The 22,749-nt window shown below is 52.0% G+C and overlaps 1 protein-coding gene across 4 annotated transcripts; it reads left to right on the top strand.

Annotated features, from left to right (window-relative positions):
• The first annotated feature begins 895 nt into the window (after positions 1–895).
• Positions 896–22,498, top strand: SLC2A11 (solute carrier family 2 member 11). Of its 4 annotated transcripts, none has more exons than XM_038575820.1 (12): positions 896–1,011; positions 4,413–4,511; positions 7,346–7,506; positions 13,881–14,005; positions 14,851–14,980; positions 15,920–16,068; positions 19,444–19,631; positions 19,714–19,824; positions 20,341–20,442; positions 20,529–20,604; positions 20,851–20,978; positions 21,211–22,498. In XM_038575820.1, the coding sequence occupies exons 1-12, from the start codon at positions 991–993 to the stop codon at positions 21,418–21,420; spliced, it is 1,500 nt and encodes a 499-aa protein (XP_038431748.1). In that variant the 5' UTR covers positions 896–990; the 3' UTR covers positions 21,421–22,498. The 4 variants fall into 4 exon arrangements, with proteins under 4 accessions (XP_038431748.1, XP_038431749.1, XP_038431747.1 ...); XM_038575818.1 differs by lacking the exon at positions 896–1,011 and adding an exon at positions 1,583–1,877; XM_038575821.1 differs by lacking the exons at positions 896–1,011; positions 20,851–20,978 and adding an exon at positions 1,574–1,877.
• The last annotated feature ends 251 nt before the right edge of the window (positions 22,499–22,749 follow it).

Raw genomic sequence — 22,749 nt, 5'->3', positions numbered from 1 at the left:
TAGCAACAATTACAAAACTATGAGCTAGTTGTGTTTATCCTAAGATTTAAAGGACTAATCACTCTTAGAAAGTCTATTGATGTAATTGAGCTCATAAACAGTTAAGTAGAATGCCTATGATTATCTCAACAGGTGCAGAAAAAAATGCAATTAGCAACTGCTAATATTTTATTGTTTTTCCTTAAAACTGCACAATGTTGTTGTGTTTTTTTTTTAAGATTTTATTTATTCATGAGAGACACACAGAGTGAGGCAGAGACATAGAGGGAGAAGCAGGCTCCCTGTGGGGAGTCCAGTTCAGGACTAAATCCTCAGACCTGGGATCATGCCCTGAGCTAAAGGCAGATGCTCAACCGCTGAGCCACCCAGCTGTCCCAAAAACCCACAATGTTTTCAGGAGTTTTTAAAAGCTCAGAGCAGCAGGGACTTCTTGGTGGCTCAGTCAGTTAAACAAGCAACCCTTGGTTTGGGCTCAGGTCATGATCTCAGGGTGCTGAGACTGAGCCCCCAGCAGCAAGGCTCCAAGCTGAGAGTAGAGCCTGCTTGGGATCCTCTCTCTGTCTGTCTCCCTCTGCCCCTCTCCACTCCCAAGAGCTCTCTCTCAAAAAACCCCCCAAAACTTAATGTTATTAAAAAACAAAAGTTCAGAGCAGCAAAAATCAAACAAAAACCAGGCATGAGCAAGAGAGATACCGCAGTCTCCCTTCTGGTTACATCCCATCACAGTCTTCGCTCCGATGGCGTCCTAAGGCCACTTTCAGGCAGGTGTCTGTGACCACAAAGAGCATCTTAGGCAAGTCTGGTTTCCATCTGGCCTTCTTCCACCTCCTGGATTCCATGCAGGGCCCAAGAAGCCCTGAGAAATAAAAGATTAATCAGGCCCTGTGGACCCTGCGGCTCCTCACCTCCAAGAGCCAGCCGCTCACCAGTCAGCCTGAAGCGGGTTCTCCCCGGTGCACCCCACATCCCGGGCTCGGCCAGGGCTGACGGATGCCAACGCTCCAGAGACTGGTGGGTCTGGCCTTAGGTCCCTCGCGATGCTGCCCCTCCACCCGGCCCGGGCGAGGGTGGGGCCCTGATGGGGGCAGAAGGAAGTGGGAGGGAGGGGCCGGGGGGGCGGTGCGGGGCCGAGGCAGGGGCCCGCAGAGCTTCACTCCGGGGCGGGAGAGCGGACCAGGGGCCAGGACGGGGCTTCGGGCGAGCATGCAGCCCTCTGCGACCTCGGGGGCGCCTGCGGGGGTGGCGCGGTTCCCTTCCGCTTTGCACCGAAGGGCCCAGGCTCGGCCGACCACGCGGGCGTGGCTCTTCAGCCTCAAAGCTACGGAAAGGGAGGGATGGAGGATGAGCAGGAGCCTCAGCCCCGGGTGACAGCTCGCGGCGCCGCTCGCCCCTTCACCGCCCCGGGCGCCTGCGCGTCGTCTCGGGTGCGCTGGGGGCGCGCCTTCCGCTCACCCGGCCGCCGCGACACCCACGGCTCCTGCCCGCCCCCTCCCGGTCCCCGTCCCCGTCCCCGTCCCCTCCCCCCCGGAGAGCGCAGCCACAACGCCCACTGCGCATGCGCCTCCCCGTCCGCTCCCGGGGCCCGCAGAAACCACGGCACCGCGCTCCTCGGGGCGCGCATGCGCTTTCCCCCGAGCGGCCACGGCGGCGGCGGCTCCGTGCCGCAAACCCGGTGTTGCGGCGAATGCTGGAGAAATGCGTACGTGCTCGGTACCCTCCTGCGATGGGGAAAGGTCTGAATTCCGAAACGCGGCCGGCCCAGGCGGCCCAGACGAGGGATGGCGGACCGGCCGGAACGCGCGGGCGCAGGCCCTCCGCAGGCTCGACGGGGCGCTCGGAGCACAAACCCGCTGCTGCGCTCGGACGAGCGGAAGCAGGTGGCGCGCGGGGACGGGGGACGGCCCGGGCCAGGGCAAGGTTGCATGGGGTCACGCGTCTGCAGGAGCCGCGGCCCGGCGCACCCCAGGCTGCAGCCCCTGCGCGGTCCCGCGGCCCTCGGGCGGGGCGGGTCCGACACGCCCGGGAGGCAGCAGCCCTTGGGCACCACCGTCCAGGTCGCCGCGCCCCCTCCTGCCTCGCCTCACTCTCCTCCCTTCGTGTCCTCCGTGCTCCCTCCAAACCCTGTCCCGATGTCCTGCTTCAGAGCAGCGGGGGCAGCCGGAGGCGATCGTCCACACCACCACCACCCGTCTCTGGGCGCCCTTCCCCCGCCCCCCGCCCCGGTCCTCCCACTCCTCTGCCAGCCTGCACTGGTTTCCTTCAAACGCCCACCTGCATGGCACGTGTCCCCCTGTCCTTCAAGTCCTCGTGCAGATGTCGCCTTCCCCGACGACCCTCTCAAACACCCCCTCTCACCCCTCCCTGCTTTCTGTCTTCATCACACCAGCTGACATACTATGTGTTTTCCTCGTTCATTTTGTTATTGCCTGCCCTGCCTTCCCCTGCTGGAAGGAAAGCCCTGTGAGGTCAGAGATTTTCTTTCCTGTCCCACTGGATATATCCGCAGCACCCCAAACAGTTGGTTTACTGTTCCCAGTAGGGAGGCAAGAAGTATTTGTTCACTGAATTGATAATCACCATCATAGCTAATGTGGGAATGTTCTTCCTGATAAGACACAGGACTAGGCAATCCCCATGCATGAGCCCAGTGAATTAAATAATTTCCTGGGCCGCCTGGGTTAACCTTCCAACCCTTGGTTTCTGCTCAAGTCCTGATATTAGGGTTCTGAGATTGAACCCCGTGTCAGGCTCATTCAGCATGCATCTGCTTCAGATTCTCTCTCCCTCTCCCTCCACCCCTCCTGCTCATTCTCTCTCTTAACTTAATTAATTAATTAATCTTTTTTAAAAATTCCTGCTAGTTTGGAGACCTGCCAGCATCTCCTGCCCCATGGGCTCAATTGTCATCAAGCTCTGTGTCTTTTTTTTTTTTAAGTTTATTATCATTATTTTTAATAATCTCTATACTCAGCATGGGACTCAAACCCAAACCCTAAGATCAAGAGTCACAGGCTCTTCCAACTGAGCCAGCCAGACTCCCCAGGCTCTAGGTCTTTTGCTGCTTCCTGCAGATCTATCTTCGTAGAAGGCTCACCTCTATGCAGCCCACATGGAGATTTTTTTAAAAGAATTTATTTATTTATTTGTTTATTTATTTATTAGAGAGAGAGAGAGACAGCGATCAAGAAGGAGAAGGAAATGCAGGCCCCCTGTTGAGCAGAGAGCCTGATGTGGGGCTTGACTTCAGGACTCTGGGATCATGACCTGAGCGGAAGGCAGACTCTTAACCAACTGTTAGCTACCCAGGCACCCCCCACATGGAGGTTTAATGTAACACCCGTGTGAGACCAGAGTCCTGGGTCCTCACCTGGCTTCATCCTATAGCTTCCAGCTTGAAAAGAAGTTCCTTAGGCCTTATGGGAACTGTAGGCATGTCCTCTGATGGACCAGTCTCCAGACCTATGGCAAGATATTGCCCCCCAGAAATATCAGAAAGGGAGACAGAACATGAAAGACTCCTAACTCTGGGAAATGAACTAGGGGTGGTGGAAGGGGAGGTGCGTGGGGGGTGGCGGTGACTGGGTGACGGGCACTGAGGTGGGCACTTGACGGGATGAGCACTGGATGTTATTCTATATGTTGGCAAATTGAACACCAATAAAAAATAAATTTATATAAAAAAAAAAGATCCTTCCTCCCCAGGATGACAACTGTTCTCTATTATACCAAGTGTGTATGGCACACATGTACCTTGGCTGCCTCCCCACCCTACCTGGAGGTAGGCACGATCATCTCCAGGTCCAGTAAGGGCAGAGCTGGCATTGAGACCCAAGCGTGGCCACCAGCTGTGGCCACTCTGCTGCTTCATGTGCCCCACAAGTCCCCATGCATAGAGGTCCATATGGCCCTTCTGTTAGCCTTATTGAGGAACCTGGTGAGGTTCTGTTAGCCTTATTGAGGAACTTAGTGAGGGAAGGAGGCGCAGCCACTCTGTTGGAGAATGTTTTACTGGGGCAAGCCACTGGGGCTTGGGAGCTCCTGTCCTGCTAGGATCAGAGCTTCACTCTGCTGGGGCCCCAGCTCAGAGCACTGTGCTCCTGAACCACAGCAGGCGTGCCCAGGGTCAGCCTGGCACCAAGGGTCAGAGAACTGTTGTCTACTTCAGGAAAATGCTGATGGGGGAGAGGGTGGCAGGGGGAGCAGGATCCTGGACTCAGACCAGGAGGCTGGGGTTCCTCTGCTTCCTGCTGGCCATGTGCAGTCTCTTCCTCTGCATCAGCTGCCTCATCTGCAAAGTGGAAACATCACTGCCTGGTTCAAATAGATTACAATGCTGTGATTGGTAGGTTCCAGCCTTGGGAGGGGGGCGGAGGCTGGTCAAGGTCACTCTGTATCCTCCCCTCTCTCCTCAGATGCAGGGCAGGGTCCTGCTCCTGACCATCTGCGCGGCTGGCATTGGTGGGACTTTTCAATTTGGCTACAACCTCTCCATCATCAATGCCCCGACTTTGGTATGTATGCTCTGTGCCCACCATCACCACCATCCCAGTGGGTGTGGGGCAAGGGCTAACAGCTGCCCACTGTGGGGCTTCAGGCCAGCATCCTCTCCGTGGTGCTTTCTCCCGTGTGTCCACCTCCACCGAGATGTCCCACGGGTCCTGCAGATTCAGCTTCAAACCTAGCTCTGCATCCTCCCTTGAACCCGCATGTCCTCCTGGGTCCCTGATGTTAGTAGATAACTCTTCTGCCTCCCCAGTGACTGGAGGCCAGCCTTGAATCTGCCCCATCCCTGCCCCCAAACATTGAGCCCTTCCTAACTACCTCTAGCTAGCCATCTCTGCCCATGTCTCTGCCATGACTCAGTTCAGGCCCTGTCTCTCTTGCTTGGATCCCTGGCTTAGCCTCCTCACTGGCCTCCCTGTCTTCAGCCTCACCAGTTTGAGCCAGCCACTCCCCTGCCCAGAAACATTTCTGTGGCTCCCCAGTGTCTGTAGGAATAAGGACAGACTCCTCCACCTGAAGTTCAAGGCCTCCTTAGATCTCCCACCTTCATTCCTTGAACCCCACTAGCAAAGCAGGTTAAATGCAGGTCCCCAAATGCACACAGCCCTCTCTCTAAGCCTCTTTTGCTTGGGGAAGCCCCCTCTGCTGAACCTGCAGGAGCCCCTCAAGGACTGCCCAAACACTGTCACCTTCCTGAAGCCTTCCTTCAGCAGCACCCACTCACCCTCCCCCCCTCCACCTCGGGCTAGAAGTCACCCCTCCCTCCCTATCCTTTTGTGTGGGCTGCCACCACTCGTGCATGTTGTCTGTGTGGGGCCCATCCCATCCTCCTGCTGGTTTGCTCTCAGTGTCTGAGTCATCTTTGTGTCCTGGGTGCCTGGCACGGACCTGGCCCCTATGTTCACTGGTGCCTGTGGAAAGGGTGATTCTTTCAGCTCAGTGATAGCTGGCCTCTACCTTAAATCACAAGAGCAAGTGTCCTGTTCCTGGGAAGGCGGTGCGGCTGCACGTGGTGGGTTTTGGGGAAAGAGCTCCAGGAACCAGGTCCTAGGACAGAACGGGCGCTCTCCTCTCCCTGCCTGTCCTGTCCTTCACCCTCTACCCGGGGACAAGAGAGCGGCTGTCACCAGACTGATTTCCTGCCAGCTGGAAACCCCAAAACAGGAGTCCTCCCCAGTGGCTCCGACTGAAAGGTCTGGGAAGACGCTGATTGGCTGATTTGGATCATATCTAGGCCAGGTGTGGGATCAAAAGGTGGAGCACTCCCACTGGCCAGTCTGAGTCAGGTGACCGACCACCTTTCTGGGGACAGAGGAGGCTGTAATGGGTTGGAGAGAAGTCCTCAAAGGAAGGGATGGTAGCCGTTAGCAGAAGCCAAGGATGAGACCACATTCTGGACAGAAACAGTGATAGCAACCCAGTGCCTTAAAGAAAGGATGAAATCAGGGTTTGGAAAGGGAGGCCTGAGCTGGCTGCACTTAGTTTATCTATTTGCTCATTGAGCAAACATGTGAGTGCCCACTTCCTGGCAGATTTACAAGCCAGAGAGGGACCCACCTGCAGCAGGGCACTCTGGGGCCTTGCCTCCCCGTGGGCCATCGCCAGCCCCCCTAAATGAGACTGTCTTGGCCTCTGAGGCTCCTCCTAATTCCCCAAATGGATTTCTGGCCAAGGGCAGGGGAGGCTGGCCCTGGTCCCAGCTCCCCTGGACAGTTTCCCCCAGAGGGGTTTGGCAGGCACCAGGCTGACAGCCACTACTGAACTGGCCTGAGCAGAGGAGAGCTGGCCCGACCCCTAAACGCACTGCCCTCCTCACATCCTGTTGGGAAGCCTGAGACCAGACACAGACTGGTCTCTAAGCAAGGCAAGTGTGTCCCGGCGTTCCCCAAGTGCAGTCATTCCTACCTATGTCGTCAGGCTGGGGGTGGAGGCCTGGGGTGTCCTAACCACCCGCTACAGCCCTGCCTTGTGGCTGAGGCCGTGAGTGAGTCCTTTCACCTCCCTGGGCCTAATTCCCAGGTTAAACAATGAACAGAGTAATGTGTATCTAACAGAGTACGTCTAAGGGCCTTCAAAGTTGGAGTCCCAGGGAAACAAGTGGCACATTCCAGATAAGTCCTGTAGGTTTAGGGGATCCCTGGGTGGCTCAGCCGTTTGGCGCCTGCCTTCAGCCCAGGATGTGGTCCTGGAGTCCCAGGATTGAGTCCCCATGTCGGGTTCCCTGCATGGAGCCTGCTTCTCCCTCTGCCTGTGTCTCTGCCTCTCTCTCTCTCTGTGTCTCTCATGAATAGATAAATACAATCTTTAAAAAAAAAGTCATGTAGGTTTAGATACCACAAGGGACAGTTTAAAAATTGAGTGGGGAGACCCGGGAGAGCTCAGTGATGCCAGAGTCATTACTGCCCCTTCCCCCGAAGGGACACATGGAAGGAAAGAGCCATGTGACATAGGACCCCTTGAGAGGAGCAGTGACCTTTGGTGGAGTGTCACAGCCAGCCTGAGGTCACCCTGACTCAGAAACAAACTCCTGCCTCTCTCTGATGTCCTGCTGGTGCTCACCGTGGCCAAGCCTGACAGAAAGCCAGTCTGCAAGGAGCCCAGTGATGTGGGGTGGATTCTTGGGCCACAAGTGGGGGCATGGGGGGGTGATGGTGGACGCTGAAGGGCAATCAGAGATTGTCCAGAGCTAGGCTCCAGGCGACACTGAGAGTGAAGGGGACTTGTCCAGTGCTCTCACAGAGCAGGTGCCCGGGTGACTTTGGGGGAGACAGAGCCCTGTGGGGGAGAAGGCCTACCCTGTGGAGCCTGTTCCGGGGGTGCTGACTGGCATCTCTGTCCACAGCACATTCAGGAGTTCATCAATGAGACCTGGAGGGTGCGTACCGGCCAGCCGCTGCCCCGCCACCTAGTCCTGTTGGTGTGGTCCCTCATTGTGTCTCTGTACCCCCTGGGGGGCCTCTTCGGAGTGCTGCTTGCTGGGCCCCTGGCCGTCATGCTGGGAAGGTAAGTGCTTTCTTGTGTATGCCCCCGAGACCCCTTGATGAGAGGTCCCCCAGTCTGTAGGCTGAGGAAGGTGGGGGAAGGAGGAGGCCCTGCAGGTAGAGGCCCAGGTCTGCTCTCCTCCTATCCTACCTTCACCACAACCGTCACATTTCTAAGCAGATTTGATAGAGGGAAGGGCCTTGTGCTCTGAGGGAGGGAGAACTCCTGATTTCTGGTTCCATGTCTGCCAGCAAGTGCTATTGCACCGTCCACTAGTGTCTCCTCTTCAGGTCTCATTCCATCACTCTGGATCCAACTGATAGTTTTTTTTTTTTTTAAGATTTTATTTATTAATTCATGACAGACATACAGAAAGAGGCAGAGACACAGGCAGAGGGAGAAGCAGGCTCCATGCAGGGAGCCCGATGCGGAACTTGATCCTGGGACTCCAGGATCATGCCCTGGGCTGAAGGCAGAAGCTGAACCGCTGAGCCACCCAGGGATCCCCAACTGATACAGTTCTTGGGGTGCAGACCGGAGAAACAGGCTCATACTAAGTAAATAATAAACAAGGGTGTCTGGCTGGCTGAGTCAGTGGAGCACGGGACTCTTGATCTAAGGATTGTGAGTTCAAGCCCCACATTGGGCAGGGAGCCTACTTAAATAAAAAATGTTTTTAAAGATTTTATTTATTTATTTGAGATGGAGGGAGCACACAAGCAGTGAGGAGGGGCAGCGGGAGAGGGAGAAGCAGACTCCCTGCTGAGCAGGGAGCCCAATGTGGGGCTCGATCCCAGGACCCAAGTATCATGACCTGAGCCAAAGGCAGATGTTTGAGCCACCCAGTTGCTCCTTAAATAAAAAAAATGTTTTAAAAGTCTACTTGGAAAAAATAAATAAAAATAAAAGTCTACTTGAAGGGCTCCTGGGGGGCTCAGTTGGTTAAGCATCTGACTGGTGTCTCAGCTCAGATCTTGACCTCAGGGTCGTGAGTTCAAGCCCCACGTTGGGCTCCACACTGGATGTGGAACCTACTTTAAAAATAAAAATAAGAAAAAAAAAGAAAAAACAAAAAAACAAAAAAACAAAAAAACAAAAAAAAAAAAAAAAAAAAAAAAAAAAAAAAAAAATAAAAATAAAAATAAGGGTGCCTGGGTGGCTCAGTAGGTTAAGTATCTGACATCTTCTCACGTCATTATCCCAGGGTCCTGGGATTGAGTCCCACATCAGGCTCCTTGCTCAGCAGGGAATCTATTTCTCCCTCTGCCCCTCCCCCCTGCCTGTGAGCACTCTCTCTCTCACACAAATAAATAAAATTAAAAAAAAAAAAAAAATCTTGGGCAGCCCCGGTGGTGCAGCAGTTTAGCGCTGCCTGCAGCCCAGGGCATGATCCTGGAGACCCAGGATTGAGTCCCGCGTTGGGCTCCCTGCATGGAGCCTGCTTCTCCCTCTGCCTGTGTCTCTGCCCCTCTCTCTCTCTGTCTCTGTCTCTATGAATAAATAACTAAAATATTTAATAAATAATAAAATAAAATCTTAAATTTTTTTTAATTTTAAAAATATAATAAAAAATTAAAAGCCTACTTAAAGAGAAAGACAGCCTTCGGCTGACTTGATAAAAAATTGTAATAACTGGAAAGATCCTGGAGCAGCTCATAGAATGAAAGGAAATACTCAGAAGCCAGTTCTTAAGTAGGACGGGATCCAAGGTGGTGCTGAAGATCTCAATAGCCAGAGCTTTGGACCATAATCCCAGGGAGGATGCCTTTAGAGTACATTAGCTCCAACTACATTCTATCTCCATCCAGTGTCTTCATTCAAGATTCAGAATTCAGGAAGACAGATTGTTTTTGACCCACTGTGGGTCACACATTTATACCTGTGAAGCTGTGGCTGAGAAGCAGTGCCAGGCAGAAAGAGCAAATGGCTACCACAGTCCACCCCTTTGCTAGCCACCCTGCATGTGTAGACATGTTTCTCCTGTGTATTCAGCTCTATACGCGCCCCTCCTAGCATTCCTCAGCCATCCCCCAGATACACCAACATATGTGTTCACCTCTCTGAGTGAGACCACTCAAAGCATCATCTGGTCGTGCCACAGGGCCAGTATAATGGACATATTCTTTCTGAGTGCAGGACTTCCACATGATGCCCATTCCACCAGCCCTGCAGTTACTTCTCAATGTTCTGCAATCGACACACTTAATGGTAAATTTAGCTGCCATCAGGACATCCCATAAGTGGAGAAAAGAAGAAGGAGTAGGGAAAACACTTAACAAGGAATAGAAAACTAGTGGGTGAATTTACTTTGAAGCACATGACGCAGGGAGTCTGGTAGTGCAGATGGAGTTCTGCTCTGTGGTTTTGGAACCGGCCCCAGGCTTTGCTTGCACTTGTGACTTCATCCTCCAGTTTTTCATTCTTGTCTTGGGTCAGTCCTTCCACTGGTTGAGGCTCTTTGCCCATCAGGGTAACCCAAATCTTCATTCTTGAGTGGGCTTGGTGGACATGATGATGTGGGATCTTCAGCAGGTTATTATACTTGGAGGTCATCTGCTTCTGGATGGAGGGACTCACAATGCAGTAGTGAGTTCCATGGCACCAGCCCCTCTTCTCTCACTGGTGTAATTCCTTTTCCTTCGATGCAAATTGCATGGGCACCATGTTGTTTGTGTATTTAACAGGTCTATCTCTTAGGATGCCTTCAACTGCAAGTAACAGAAACCAGGACTTAGTTGGCTAAAACAACAGGCGGTCCTTTATCTCATACAAGAAGTGTGTAGATGGGTGCCTGCAGGTTTACCTCGGTGCCCTGGATCTGCTCCTTGGATGGTGTGTCGTCTTCGTCCTCAGGCTTACAGCTGGGAAGTTAGAACAGTGCCTCACTCAGAGGCAACATTATCTAGCAGAAGGGAGATTTCTTGGTCAATGCCTTATAACAGAAAGAACAACAACAACAACAGACTTTTCAAAAAAGGTGCCATGTCTCATTGCCCAGCACCAGGTCACTAGAATAGAGAACAGGATCACCAAGTCTGGGTTAGATTATTGGTTTCAGGGGCGCCTGGGTGGCTCAGATGGTTGAGTGTCTGCCTTTGACTTGGGTTGTGATCCCGGGGTCCTAGGATCAAGCCCCATATCGGGCTCCCTGCTCAGTGGGGAGCCTGCTTTTCTCTCTCCTTCTGCCCCTCGTTGCTCATGCTCTCTCTCTCAAATAAATAAAATTGTTAAAAAATGTATTATTGGGTTTATACCTGAACCTTAAGGGGTAGGGGCACATTCCTAAACAAATTTGGGCTCTTCTTGCAAGAAAGAAGGAATTCGCTATTACCTGGTAACTGTCCCCAAATATCTGATGATACCTGGTACAATGTCCCTACATGACAGTGCTGACAGGAGCATGAAGGGGAGGAATTGAGAATTCAAATTCAGCACATATGCTCCGGTTGTGACAACTTACTGTCCCGCCCCAAGCACAGGGACCCAGTGGAGTTTCTCTCCCACCCAGTGGCAGATTGAAACGCTGATGTGGAGATGCCTAGGTGGCTCAGCGGTTGAGCATCTGCCTTTGGCCCAGGGCATGATCCTGGAGTCCCGAGATCGAGTCCCACATCAGGCTCCTTGTATGGAGCCTGCTTCTCCCTCTGCCTGTGTCTCTGCCTCTGTGTGTGTGTGTATGTGTGTGTCTCTATGAATAAATAAAATCTTTAAAAACAAACAAACCCTGATGTGTTGCCATTTCTAGGAATCAGGGTTAGGTGTGTAGGGTGGTGAGGTGGTTAGTTAGTTTGAAGATAGGAAACTCCTGATCATTGATTCCTGTGCGCTTTCTGTCTTTAAAGTTTTTTTAATTGAGATATTCAATTATATTCATATTTAAATAACTATAAATAAACATAAACCATGTATGCTTTATTTGAAATTATATTTTATTTTGATTACATTTTATTAGATGCACACAGCCATCTGCAAACCAAGGTCAAGCTTTATTTTGTTTTATTTATTTATTTATTTATTTATTTATTTATTTATTTATTTATTAATATTTTTTTTCTTTATTTATTCATGAAAGACACACAGAGAGAGGCAGAGACACAGGCAGAGGGAGAAGCAGATTCCGTGCATGGAGCCCAATGCAGGACTTGATCCCGGGACCTCGGGATCACACCCTGGGCCGAAGGCAGATGCTCAACCACTGAGCTACCCAGGTGCCTATTTTGTTTTGTTTTAAACCAAAGACAAGAAAGAGGCCCTGGTGTGCCTTGGGGGAAGGGTGGTAGAGTGGTCAAGTAGGCATGCTGACATGAGCAGCTTGCTCACGAGAAAGAACCTTTGGGACCCACACGAGGCACCATTGAAAGAGTGACTGAGTGCTACCGGACACACTCAATCTCAGCATAGGAGTGTCATATGGCTCACAGTGCATGATGGACACATGGCCACAAAGGGTCCTATAGTCTGGCATAGGGACTACTGACAAGGTTAGGGTTCATCCGTCTTTCTTCTTTCTTTCTTTCTTTCTTTCTTTCTTTCTTTCTTTCTTTCTTTCTTTCTTTCTTTTTCTTTCTTTCTTTCTTTCTTTCTTTCTTTTTCTTTCTTTCTTTCTTCTTTCTTTCTTCTCTTCTTTCTTTCTTTCCTTCCTTCCTTCCTTCCTTCCTTCCTTCCTTCCTTCCTTCCTTCCTTCTTTCTTTTCTCTTCTTTCTCTTTCTTCCTTCTCTTCCATTCATTCATTTTATTCATTTATTCATGAGAGACACATAGAGAGAGGCAGAGACATAGGCAGAGGGAGAAGCAGGCTCCCTGCAAGGAGCTCAATGCAGGACCCAGTGCCAGGACCCCGGGATCATGCCCTGAGCCGAAGGCAGATGCTCAACTGCTGAGCCACCCAGGTGCCCTGGTTAGGGTTATTTCTAATTAAGAGGATGGTAATTCAATGAAGTAGAGTGGCTTTGCTCCAAAGCTCTAGTTTTGCATTATGATTCTCCTTTTAGACAACTGTCACAGCCACTTGGAGCACCATAGCTCCCCTAAGTCTAAAGGGGCCAATAGCAGAGCTCTTTGCACTAAGTTTGGAGCCACTAGAGAGTACCAGTCTGCTCATCTCCACTCAGAGCTGCCAGGTTTTCAAATCACCTGGTTTATGTGCATGACGCCCAGTGCTGTACACACTCTCTCCAAAAAGGGAAGATGTCCTCTGAGAGTTGCCCATCCTTCTTAGAGGGAAGGCAGCGATTTCTCATGTACTTTGGAGGAAATATGATGGTGTATGTTAGTCCATTGGACCTCAGGGACTTCACTCATGTGGTGGCCCCCTCATTTTCAAGTTTCCACTCTTTGTCATGCTTGTGCCTTACAAGACCTCTAGTGTACTATTCTGGTGCCCATTCTCCCCCGACCTTTCAGTATAAGGTCATCAAAGAAGTGGGCCAGCAGAACGTGCTGTGGGTTGTTCAGCTCCCTGTGGAAGGGATTGTGGCCCAGAGCTGGAAAGCTGCTCTATCCTCAGGCAGGTCGGTAAAGGTGCATTACTACTGGGTGAAAGCGGAGCATTTCTGGGGTTGTCTGTGTTCTGAAGTGGAGCAAAACGCACTTTCCAAATAAATACCCCACAAGTGAAGTGCTTTATTAATTTGTAGCACCGAGGAAACCATATATGGTTTTCAACTGGCATTACCACTGGACCAAGTTTGCTATAATCTGTGCCATCCTCCATTCTCTAGACACAGGAGAGCTGTGCTTTAGCTCATATTCTCTCACCGATGTGCTGTTGACTTTGGGTAGAATACTGGCCTCTAGGATCCTCCCTGTCGGTACAGCATGTCGCTGTTCAGGGTCAGGAGTCCCAGAGCTGGGGCGTCGTCCCGGTGGAGCAGCTGATATCTCCAGTTCCCACTCCCCAGGCTGCAGTCTGTCCCACTGAACTAGGCCTGGGCCCCCCAGCCATCCTGGAAGTTCTAAGAAATGATCTATAATCCCTGGAGGAAAATGTGAGTGGACTTTACTGGGCTTTCAATGCTTCCCTTCCTTTACTCTGAAGGTCCCTAGTCTTCTTCTCTAGGGTTTTATTGAGTCTGAGAAATCAGATGGTAGGCCCCTCGTTTTACAAAGGAATGGGAGGAAAGCAAGGCTTAATCTGAAAAGGTAAAGCCATGAAATACAAATTTTGTCATTTCAAGCTGTGGTACAGTCAGAAAGGAGAGGACGTGGGTCCCAGACACAATGGCTGGTGGTCATTTCCATTTGTAGCTTAGACTCCTTGACACAGCTCTCACATACACCCACGCAAGTCTGATCGGGGCTGGCTGGAGCTGCAAAGAGGGGTCCCCCGGGAAAGTCCCCCCCCCCCACCCCGACTGAACCGGAGCCTCTCTGGCCTGCATTCCACTTCCCCCTAGGAAGAAGTCCCTCCTGGTGAATAACATCTTTGTGGTGGCCGCAGCGACCCTGTTTGGCTTCAGCCGCAGAGCAGGCTCCTTTGAGATGGTCATCCTGGGCAGGCTGCTCATAGGAGTCAGTGCAGGTATGGGGGGACGCAGCTCATCCTGCCTCTCTATTCCTGATCATTCAGGTACTCTATTCATTCGTTTGTTCTCTTTCTTTTATGCATTAATGCCTTCTCTTTCTTCATGTTTTTCGTTCATGCCTACCTCTTCTTTTGTAAAATGATTTTTTATACATTTTTTTAAAGATTTTATTTATTTATTCATGAGAGAGAGAGAGAGGCAGAGACACAGGCAGAGGGAGAAGCAGGCTCCATGCAGGGAACCTAAGATGGGACTCGATCCCCGTCTCTAGGATCAGGCCCTGGGCTGAAGGTGGCGCTAAACCTCTGAGCCACCCGGGCTGCCCTTGCAAAGTGATTAATTATGGTTTATCTCAAAAGGCTCATATAGCTAGACACTTAAAGTGGATATAGAAGCATGAAAAAATTTTAAAAAAATAGAAACATGAGGGATGTCTGGGTGGCTCAGTGGTTTAGCGCCACCTTCAGCCCAGGGCGTGATCCTGGAGTCCTGGGATTGAGTCCCACATCGGGCTCCTTGCATGGAGCCTGCTTCTCCTTTTGCCTGTGTCTCTGCCTCTCTCTCTGTGTGTCTCTCATGAATAAATAAATAAAATCTTAAAAAAAAAAGGGATGAGTTCTCAGATCTTCCCTATGGAGGCAGAGTAGCCCATTAGGGGCACCTTAGTTTCTGGGGCTTGTCATGTGAGTAAGCAGAGCTTTAAGCACATCTACCTGGGCTTTTACAGACAGCCATCCACAAATCCCCTCTTGACTTGCTACTGTTTATACAGCCAGGTGTCTATGTGTATATTAGATATCTAGAAGGTACTCTCAAACTTAGTGGCTGTGCACACATCTAGGCGTGAGCATGAGTGTCCAGCCCATGTACCTGGGGGAAAGTGCCCCCAAGGAGCTCCGAGGAGCCGTGGCCATGACCCCAGCCATCTTCACTGCCCTGGGGATCGTGATGGGTCAGGTGGTTGGACTCAGGTAAGTATCCTTTCTCCATGTGCCCTGAGTGGTTTGAGGGATGCCAGAAAAAGCCCTTTGCCTAAATTTCTCCTCTATCCATTAAGTGTACTAAGGCATTGCTCCTTGGAATTAAGAAATCTTTGTGTTGAAATCCTGTCTACACCCATCTGGCTAATACGCAAAACACAAAACAGGTATTAGTCAATCACCCTTCAGTGTGAATCACCATTTTCTCTCCTCTCTAGATCAGGGAGCAAAGAACAGATCTTAACAAGAGAGAGGATGAAGGCTTGGGCTTTTAAAGGGGGTCATATCCTGGTTATCCCAGAAAAGAAAGGAGAGTGCAGAGCCTGGAGCCCTAGGAAGAGGAGTTGCTATGGATAAGGTGGGGCCATGGCCCTACCTTATCTTGGGACCCTATCTGGGGTGAGAGGTGTCCAGACCCAGAACTGGTTAGAAAGAAACAGATAGCAGGGCGCCTGGGTGGCTCAGTTGGTTAAGTGTCTGCCTTGGCTCAGGTCATGATCCCAGGGTCCTGGGATGAAGCCCTGCATGGGGTTCCCTGCTCTACAGGAAGCCTGCTTCTCCCTCTCCCTCTGGCTGCTGCTCCCCCTGCTTGTGCCCTCTCTGTCAAATAAAGAAATAAAATCTTTTAAAAAGGGAAGGAAGGAAGGAAGGAAGGAAGGAAGGAAGGAGGAAGGGAGGGAGGGAGGGAGGGAGGGAGGGAGGGAGGGAGGGAAAGAGAAAGGAAAGAAAGGAAAGGAAAGGAAAGGAAAGGACGAACCAGAGAGCAATACAGGTTTTCTACCCTCAGGAGGGCAAGCAGGCAGGGGACAGGCGTGGCGGGGGGGGGGGGGGGGGGGGGGGGGGGGGGGGGGGGAGTGAGGGGATTTCAGGGCAAGTGGGGAGGGCTCTGACAAGGAAGCACCTGGTCTGGCCTCTCTTCTGCCTCCCCAGGGAGGTCCTGGGTGACCCATGGGCCTGGCCCCTGCTGCTGGCCAGCTGTCTAGTGCCTGGAGTGCTCCAACTTGCCTCCCTCCCTCTGCTCCCTGAGAGCCCACGCTACCTCCTCATTGACTGTGGAGACACTGAGGCCTGCCTGGCAGGTAAGTCCCTGACCTTGGGTCCCCAGACCACCCTTGATCTAGGGGCACATCCCTCCAGAGCATGTGAATCTCCATTTCTTGGGTTTCATTTATCAGGGAAAAGCTGTCCCTCACTTTTGTGCCATCCATCCATCTCTTCAAAACTCTTTACCGGGGTGCCTGGGTGACTCAGCTAGTTAAGTGTCTGACTTTGGCTCAGGTCATGATCTGAGGGTCCTGGGATCGACCCTGCATTGGGCTCTGTGCTCAGCGAGGAGTCTGCTTCTCTCTTTCTCTCTCTCTCTCCCCCTCCCTCCTTCCCTCTGCCCCTCCCCCTGCCCGTGCTCTTTCTCTAATAAATAAAATCTTTAAAAATTCTTTAAAAAAGCAACTCTTTACCAAGGGGCTATCCTAAGTGCCAAGGCAGTGGGATAGGCCGTGGGTCAGTCCCTGACCTCTAGGAACTGCAGGATGGTGCCAGGAAAGAGCCCTCCCCTCTACCACATATGCAAGATGAAACACCGCATAAGGCTTCATGGGCCCAATGCCACCTGGGTGCTGATAGGCTGATTTATTAGCAATGGCCAGATAATGATGTCCAAGAACATCAAAATCTCAGGCTTAAACCAATAATCCTCTATGGCTTCTACTCATTTACTTGCTGGGCTCGCTTCATGACTGCTGATCTCAGCTGGAATGGCTCATAAGTCTGGGAATCAGCCAGTCAGCCAGTTCAGGCTGGTCTGGGCTGGAGCAATTAAGTTCTGCGGCACTTGCCTCTCCTCTCACTCTTGGTACCAATGGGCTAGACCAGGGATGTTCTTTTGGCACAAGAAAGCAGATCCAATTGCACAAGCACTTTGCAAAACTGTGGTCCCCTGTGCCCATGAACATCCCACCAGCCATGTTGCTGAACCCAAAGTCAAGGGAAGGGAAAACGAATGGCATATCCTCTCACATGGCAAGGGGTGTTGATCTAGAGAAGGGTGAGGACCAGGGCCCGCTCATGCACCTTCTCAGCTTACCATCACGGCCACAGCTATTATTGATACCCCTTGCCTGTGCAAAACAAGTTCAATGTCACCGGGGCCCCACAGTCTCATCCAATCATGGCATCAGTCTTGCAGTCCAGGATCTTAGGATCACATCAAGTCTCTATGTTGCCTCCTCTTGATCCAAAGACCTAGGAGCTAAACACACAGATCTCCTGCCCCTCTGAACTCAACACAAGATGGTGGAAGTAGGACAGGGTAACCTGAACTAACCCTCATTTTAAAAGAGGAGGGGTTGAGGGAACAGAAAGCAGTCACCAGTCCTTAACGCTGAAGTGCTCCTGGAAAAATGCTGCCAGATTTCCCTGCTCTAGGGGCCCGGAATGTTCCTTGATCAAGTCCTGGCTCTGCCCCCTGGGAGGGGCTCCCCAGGCCATGGTTTCCCCAGGTTCTGGCTTTTGCCCTCTGAGATATCCTTCCTTGACACCTTCTGAAGAGGGCATTGCAAGTGTGCCCACAGAGAGCTGGGGCATCGGAGTTCCTGTGTGGCTTGGTCAGTTAAGCATCTGCCTTCTGCTCTGGTTATGATCTCAGGGGCCTGGGATCGAGCCCGCACCAATCCCCCTGCTCAGTGGGAAGTCCGCTTCTCCTTCTCTCTCCTCTGCCCCTCCTCCTGTTTGTGCTCATACTCTCTCAAATAAATAAGTAAAATCTTTAGAAAAAAAAAAAGTTGGGGCACAGAAATCTTTACATTTCAAATTGTCTTGGTCCCTTTTCATCCAGGCTGGCAGAGCTTTTGTCAATATAATTTTCTCAAAAACAATGTGATTTTTCTACGAATTTGATTTGCCAAAAAGCCACACCCACAAGTCTTTTTCAGACCTGCTTCTCTCTGAGACCAAATTACTGAAATTGGGGGCATGTCAGGCTGCAGGGGTCCATCACCCTAAAGCCCCCCAGTGACCCTTTTTCCAGCCATGAGGATTCATGAGGCACTGCACTAAGCCACACTTTTTTTTTTTTTTTTAAGATTTTATTTATTTATTCTTGAGAGACACAGAGAGAAGGAGAGACACAGGCAGAGGGAGAAGCAGGCTCCATGCAGGGACTCCATCCTGGGTCTCCAGGATCACGCCCTGGGCTGAGGGCAGACGCTAAACTGCTGAGCCACCCAGGGATCCCAACTAAGCCACACCCTTAATGTCATTGTTACCTGAGTCCATAGCTCCCTGGCAGTGCTCTGGATTTGATCCTGGCTTTCAGACTGTAGCTTAATAGGGGACTCTTTTTGCTAATTGGAGGGGCTCAGAGGAGAAACAAGTTTATTGTTTCTTTTTGCTTTATATTAAACCAATCTAGTGAATTCTAGAAGGAGTTAAATTGAATTAAATCTTATTCCAAAAAAAAAAAAAAAATCTTATTCCCTCTCAAGGTCTTTTTGAGCACCTTTTTTTTTTTTTTCTGATAGTAAGCTTAGAATACTCAGCTAAAAACAACCAATTCATGCTTTCACCACGCAAAGATCTCTTCCCTCTTACCCAGAAGTTCACGAGGTCTGTTTTCTTTCTTCCCCACTACTGCCCTACATACCCAGGCTTCCAGTTTTCCAGCCCCCTCACCTTCCCTGCCTGGTCTTGAAATCAGTAGGGTAGATTCCAGGTCCTAGTAGGTAGGTAGCACCCCCTCCTGGTACCTGTTAATTCCTCAGTTTTCTGTTGCTGCCTAATAATCATATCTCAGTGGCAAACAAAAAAGCAATCACTTTTTTGATTGCTTTTTTGATTTTGAACTCAATCACTCTTGAGTTCCCAGGGGTTGGCTGAGGTCGACTGTGCCTGGCTGGTGACCTTGCTGCTCTTGGTGGCTCATGCAGATCGGACGGGCGCTGGCTAATTTAGGAGGGTCCCTGCCCTGCCATCTCTGCAATTCCTGGGATCAGTGAGCCAGCCCCGCCCATCACCCTTTTGTGATGGGAGAAGAACAAGAAGAAATAAATGAGCAAGGCCTCTTAAGGCTTGGGCTGAAAATTCATACCCTCCCTACAGCCTCATCGTACAGACCGGAGCCAGTCACATGATCCATACCTTGCCCCTTGGGTGCAGGAAGCTGCACAGATCCCCTAGCAGAGGGCCCGGCTAGGGGAAGGGGGGAGGACTGGGGCCGTTGCTGGGTCATGGCCATCTGCCACGGTGGCGTCCCTTCTGATGTATCCGCAGGAGCCCGAGCTCCTACAGCCTTTTCTGGTCCCTGATGCCCTGAAATGACAGGGGCGGGACGGCGATGCCCCTCCGATGGGGGGGGGGGGGTGCCCAGCGCGGGGGTGAAGGGCGCTGGGGTGGGGGCTCACTGCGGAGGGCCGCAGAGGGCTGAGTGAGGCCCAGCGCCCTCCTACCCGCACCCCCAGCCCTGCAGCGGCTGCGGGGCACCGCCGACGTGGCGCAGGAGCTCTCGGAGCTGGACGAGGAGCGAGCCGCCTGCCGGGGCCAGCGAGCGCGGCGCCCGTGGGAGCTGCTGCAGGACCGCGGGCTGCGGAGGCAGGTGACCAGCCTGGCCGTGCTGGGCGGCGCCTTGGAGCTGTGCGGGAACGACTCGGTGAGCCCCGCGTCCCCGCCCCGGGCCGCTGCCGAGCGCAGGCAGCCGCAGCCCGGCCCTCGCCTCCGCCCGCCCTCCCCAGGTGTACGCGGTCGCCTCGTCGGTGTTCCGGGGGGCCGGCGTCCCCGACGCGGAGGTCCAGTACGCCGTCGTGGGCACCGGGAGCTGCGAGCTGCTGGCGGCCTGCGTGTCGGTGAGTCGCCGCGCTCCGGGTGACCCCCAGCAGCCCTGCGGCGGGCGGCGGGGCCTGGGGTCCTGAGCGCTTTTCCGCTCCAGGTCACTGTGCTCCAATGGGGCGAGTTAGCCAACATTTATTGAGCACCAACTGTTGACCGTGCACTTAAAACACCATTTGAAGGGACGCCTGGGTGGCTCAGCGGTTGAGCGCCTGCCTTCGGCCCAGGGCCTGACCCTGGAGACCCGGGATCGAGTCCCGCATCGAGTCCCGCATCGGGCTCCCTGCGTGGAGCCTGCTTCTCCCTCTGCCTGTGTCTCTGCCTCTCTCTGTGTGTCTCTAAAATCTTTTAAAAACCCCACACCATTTGCAGATGACCAAAGGACTGACCTAATTAATAATGCCTTAATCTCCTGAAGCAATCAGCTGCTCCTAACTGCCCCCTCCCACCCACCACCAGCAACCCACTGCTCACCTCTAACAGGGGCAGTGGCTCCAGTCCCTGCCGGTCACCAGAGCTCCTTTCCTTTGCAGTGTGTGCTGATCGAGAGGGTGGGCCGCCGCGTGCTGCTGATAGCCGGCTACTCCCTGATGACCTGCTGGGGAAGTATCTTCACCGTGGCCCTGTGCCTGCAGGTAGCGGGGCTGGACACGACGGTTGCGGCTTGGGGCGGCCTGATGTCCATCTCTCTCCATGGACATGAGAGTTCCCTTTACTACAGAGCTCTGTCCCCTGGATGCCCTACCTGGCCATGTCCTGCATCTTTGCCTTCATCCTCAGCTTTGGCATTGGCCCCGGTGAGTGGGCCCAAGAGGCTTTGAGCTTTGTGGAAGGAGCATGAATGTCTGCGTGCATGGTGGGTGGCTGTGAATGCCGTGTCACCTGCATGCCCTCCACCCTGCCTACCTGTACCAAGGCTTCTGGGAGGGAATGGCGGGAGGAGGAGGAGGGGGGATCTCCACTCCCATGTCAAGGACAAGGTGAGGGAAAGGCTGGGCAGGTGGGCCCAGCTGGCAGCCCCCTGTCCCTGCTCCTCCTCCTAGCCGGAGTGACAGGGATCCTGGCCACGGAGCTGTTTGACCAGAAGTCCCGGCCTGCTGCCTATATGGTCTGTGGAGTGCTCATGTGGATCTTGCTCTTCCTGGTCGGGCTGGGGTTTCCGTTCATCATGGTAGGCCTGCCCCGCCGCCCCCACCCCTCATGGGGCCCTGGCCTTAGATTTCATCTCTGTCAGCAGGAGAGTCCCAGTGGGAGGTCTCTATCCAGGGAGACTGAGGCTGGTGGGGTTAGGACTCATCTGAACCAAGAGGGACAAATCCCTCATCACCGCCTGTCATGAGGCCTTCTGTCTGGTGGCTGAATGGGGCCACACCAGGGCTTCGGGTCTCTCTTTTCACCCGCAGGAGGGCTTGTCCCACTTTTTCTATGTGCCTTTCCTTGGTGTCTGTGTTTGTGGAGCCATCTATACTGCCTTCTTCCTCCCCGAGACCAAAGGCAAGAGCTTCCTGGAGATCTCCGAGGAATTGGACAGACTTAAGGAAGCTGACTTCCTTAAGCAGAACCAGGGCCCTGACTGGTCGGGCCCAGAAGTCATCCTGTCCACAGAGCTGTAGCTCTATAGGTACAGTGGGGGCCCAGAGCCACCTGTTGCTCTCTCCTTTGCTTCCTGCTGAGGGTCCTGGCCCTCTACATTCCCTAATTATTGCATTCATTTGTTTAATGAGTGCTTATTAAGCACCTACTGCATGCACGCTTGGTGCCAGGTGCTTAGCAATCTGTGGTGAGCCAGAGAGACAGGATCAGGACCTGCTGGTGCCCTGTCTAGAGGCAATTAACAGGAAACCAATAAAAATAATCACAAACTCTAGGAAATGCTATAGGAGAAAATACAGATTATGAAGTGTGTGCATACTAGGGAGCCTCACTTAGTTTGAGGAGGATGGTCTGAAAAAAATTTTCTGGGGGCACCTGGCTGGCTCAGTCGATATAGCATGAGACTCAACATTGTGGGTTTGAGAGCAGTGTTGAATATAGAGATTACTTTAAAAAACACTCTTTGGGCACCCGGGTGGCTCAGTCAGTTAAGTGCCCTGCTCTTGATTTTGGCTCAGGTCATGATCTCAGGGTGGTAAGATCAAACCCCATGTCAGGCTCCACACTGGGCATGAAGCCTACTTGGGATTCTCACTCTCCCTCTCCCTCTGGTTTTCCCCTCCCCTGACCTCTAGATGTGTGTGTGTGTGTGTGTGTGTGTGTGTGTGTGTGTGTATTTGATGAGTTTTGGCAGATGTATATGCCCATGAAACCACCACCACCACAATCGAAGTAGAACATTCACATCACCCCAAAAGCTGCCTCGTACCCCTTTGCAATCAGTAGGCCCCCACCTGCAGCCCTAGGCAACCACTAACCTGCCATCTGCCCCCATAGGTCACATTTGCTCTTTATAGAGTTTGATATAATTCTATACTTTATATATGCATTTGTGTCTGTGTTTGCTCCAAATAAAGTTTTTGGGATTCCTGCATGTTGTCACATGTATTAGTATATATTCTTTGTGTTGCTGAGCAGTATTCCACTGCATGGATGTATTATAATTTGTTTACCATTTACCTGTTGATGGACATTTTGGGTTGTTTCTGAATCTTGGCCATCATGAATAAAACTGCTATAAACATTTCTGTACAAGTTGTTGTGTAGAAGAATGTTTTCATTTCTTTTGGGTAAATGAATTACTGAGTTTAACAGCAAATGTATGTTTAGGGGCACCTGGCTGGCTCAGTTGTTAGAGTGTGTGACTCTTGATCTTGGGGTCATGAGTTCAAACCTCATGTTGAGTGTAGCGATTACTTAAAAATAAAAGCTTTTAAGGGCAACCTGCTTGGGTCCCCTCTTTGGGAGCTTTGTACTCCATCATTCAATAAACTTTACTATTGCTCAAT

The sequence above is a fragment of the Canis lupus genome, chromosome 26, assembly GCF_011100685.1.
Source record: "Canis lupus familiaris isolate Mischka breed German Shepherd chromosome 26, alternate assembly UU_Cfam_GSD_1.0, whole genome shotgun sequence".
Taxonomy (NCBI): domain Eukaryota; kingdom Metazoa; phylum Chordata; class Mammalia; order Carnivora; family Canidae; genus Canis; species Canis lupus.
Note: the sequence above shows the minus strand (reverse complement) of the source record. Positions and strands in the feature narration are given on the sequence as shown.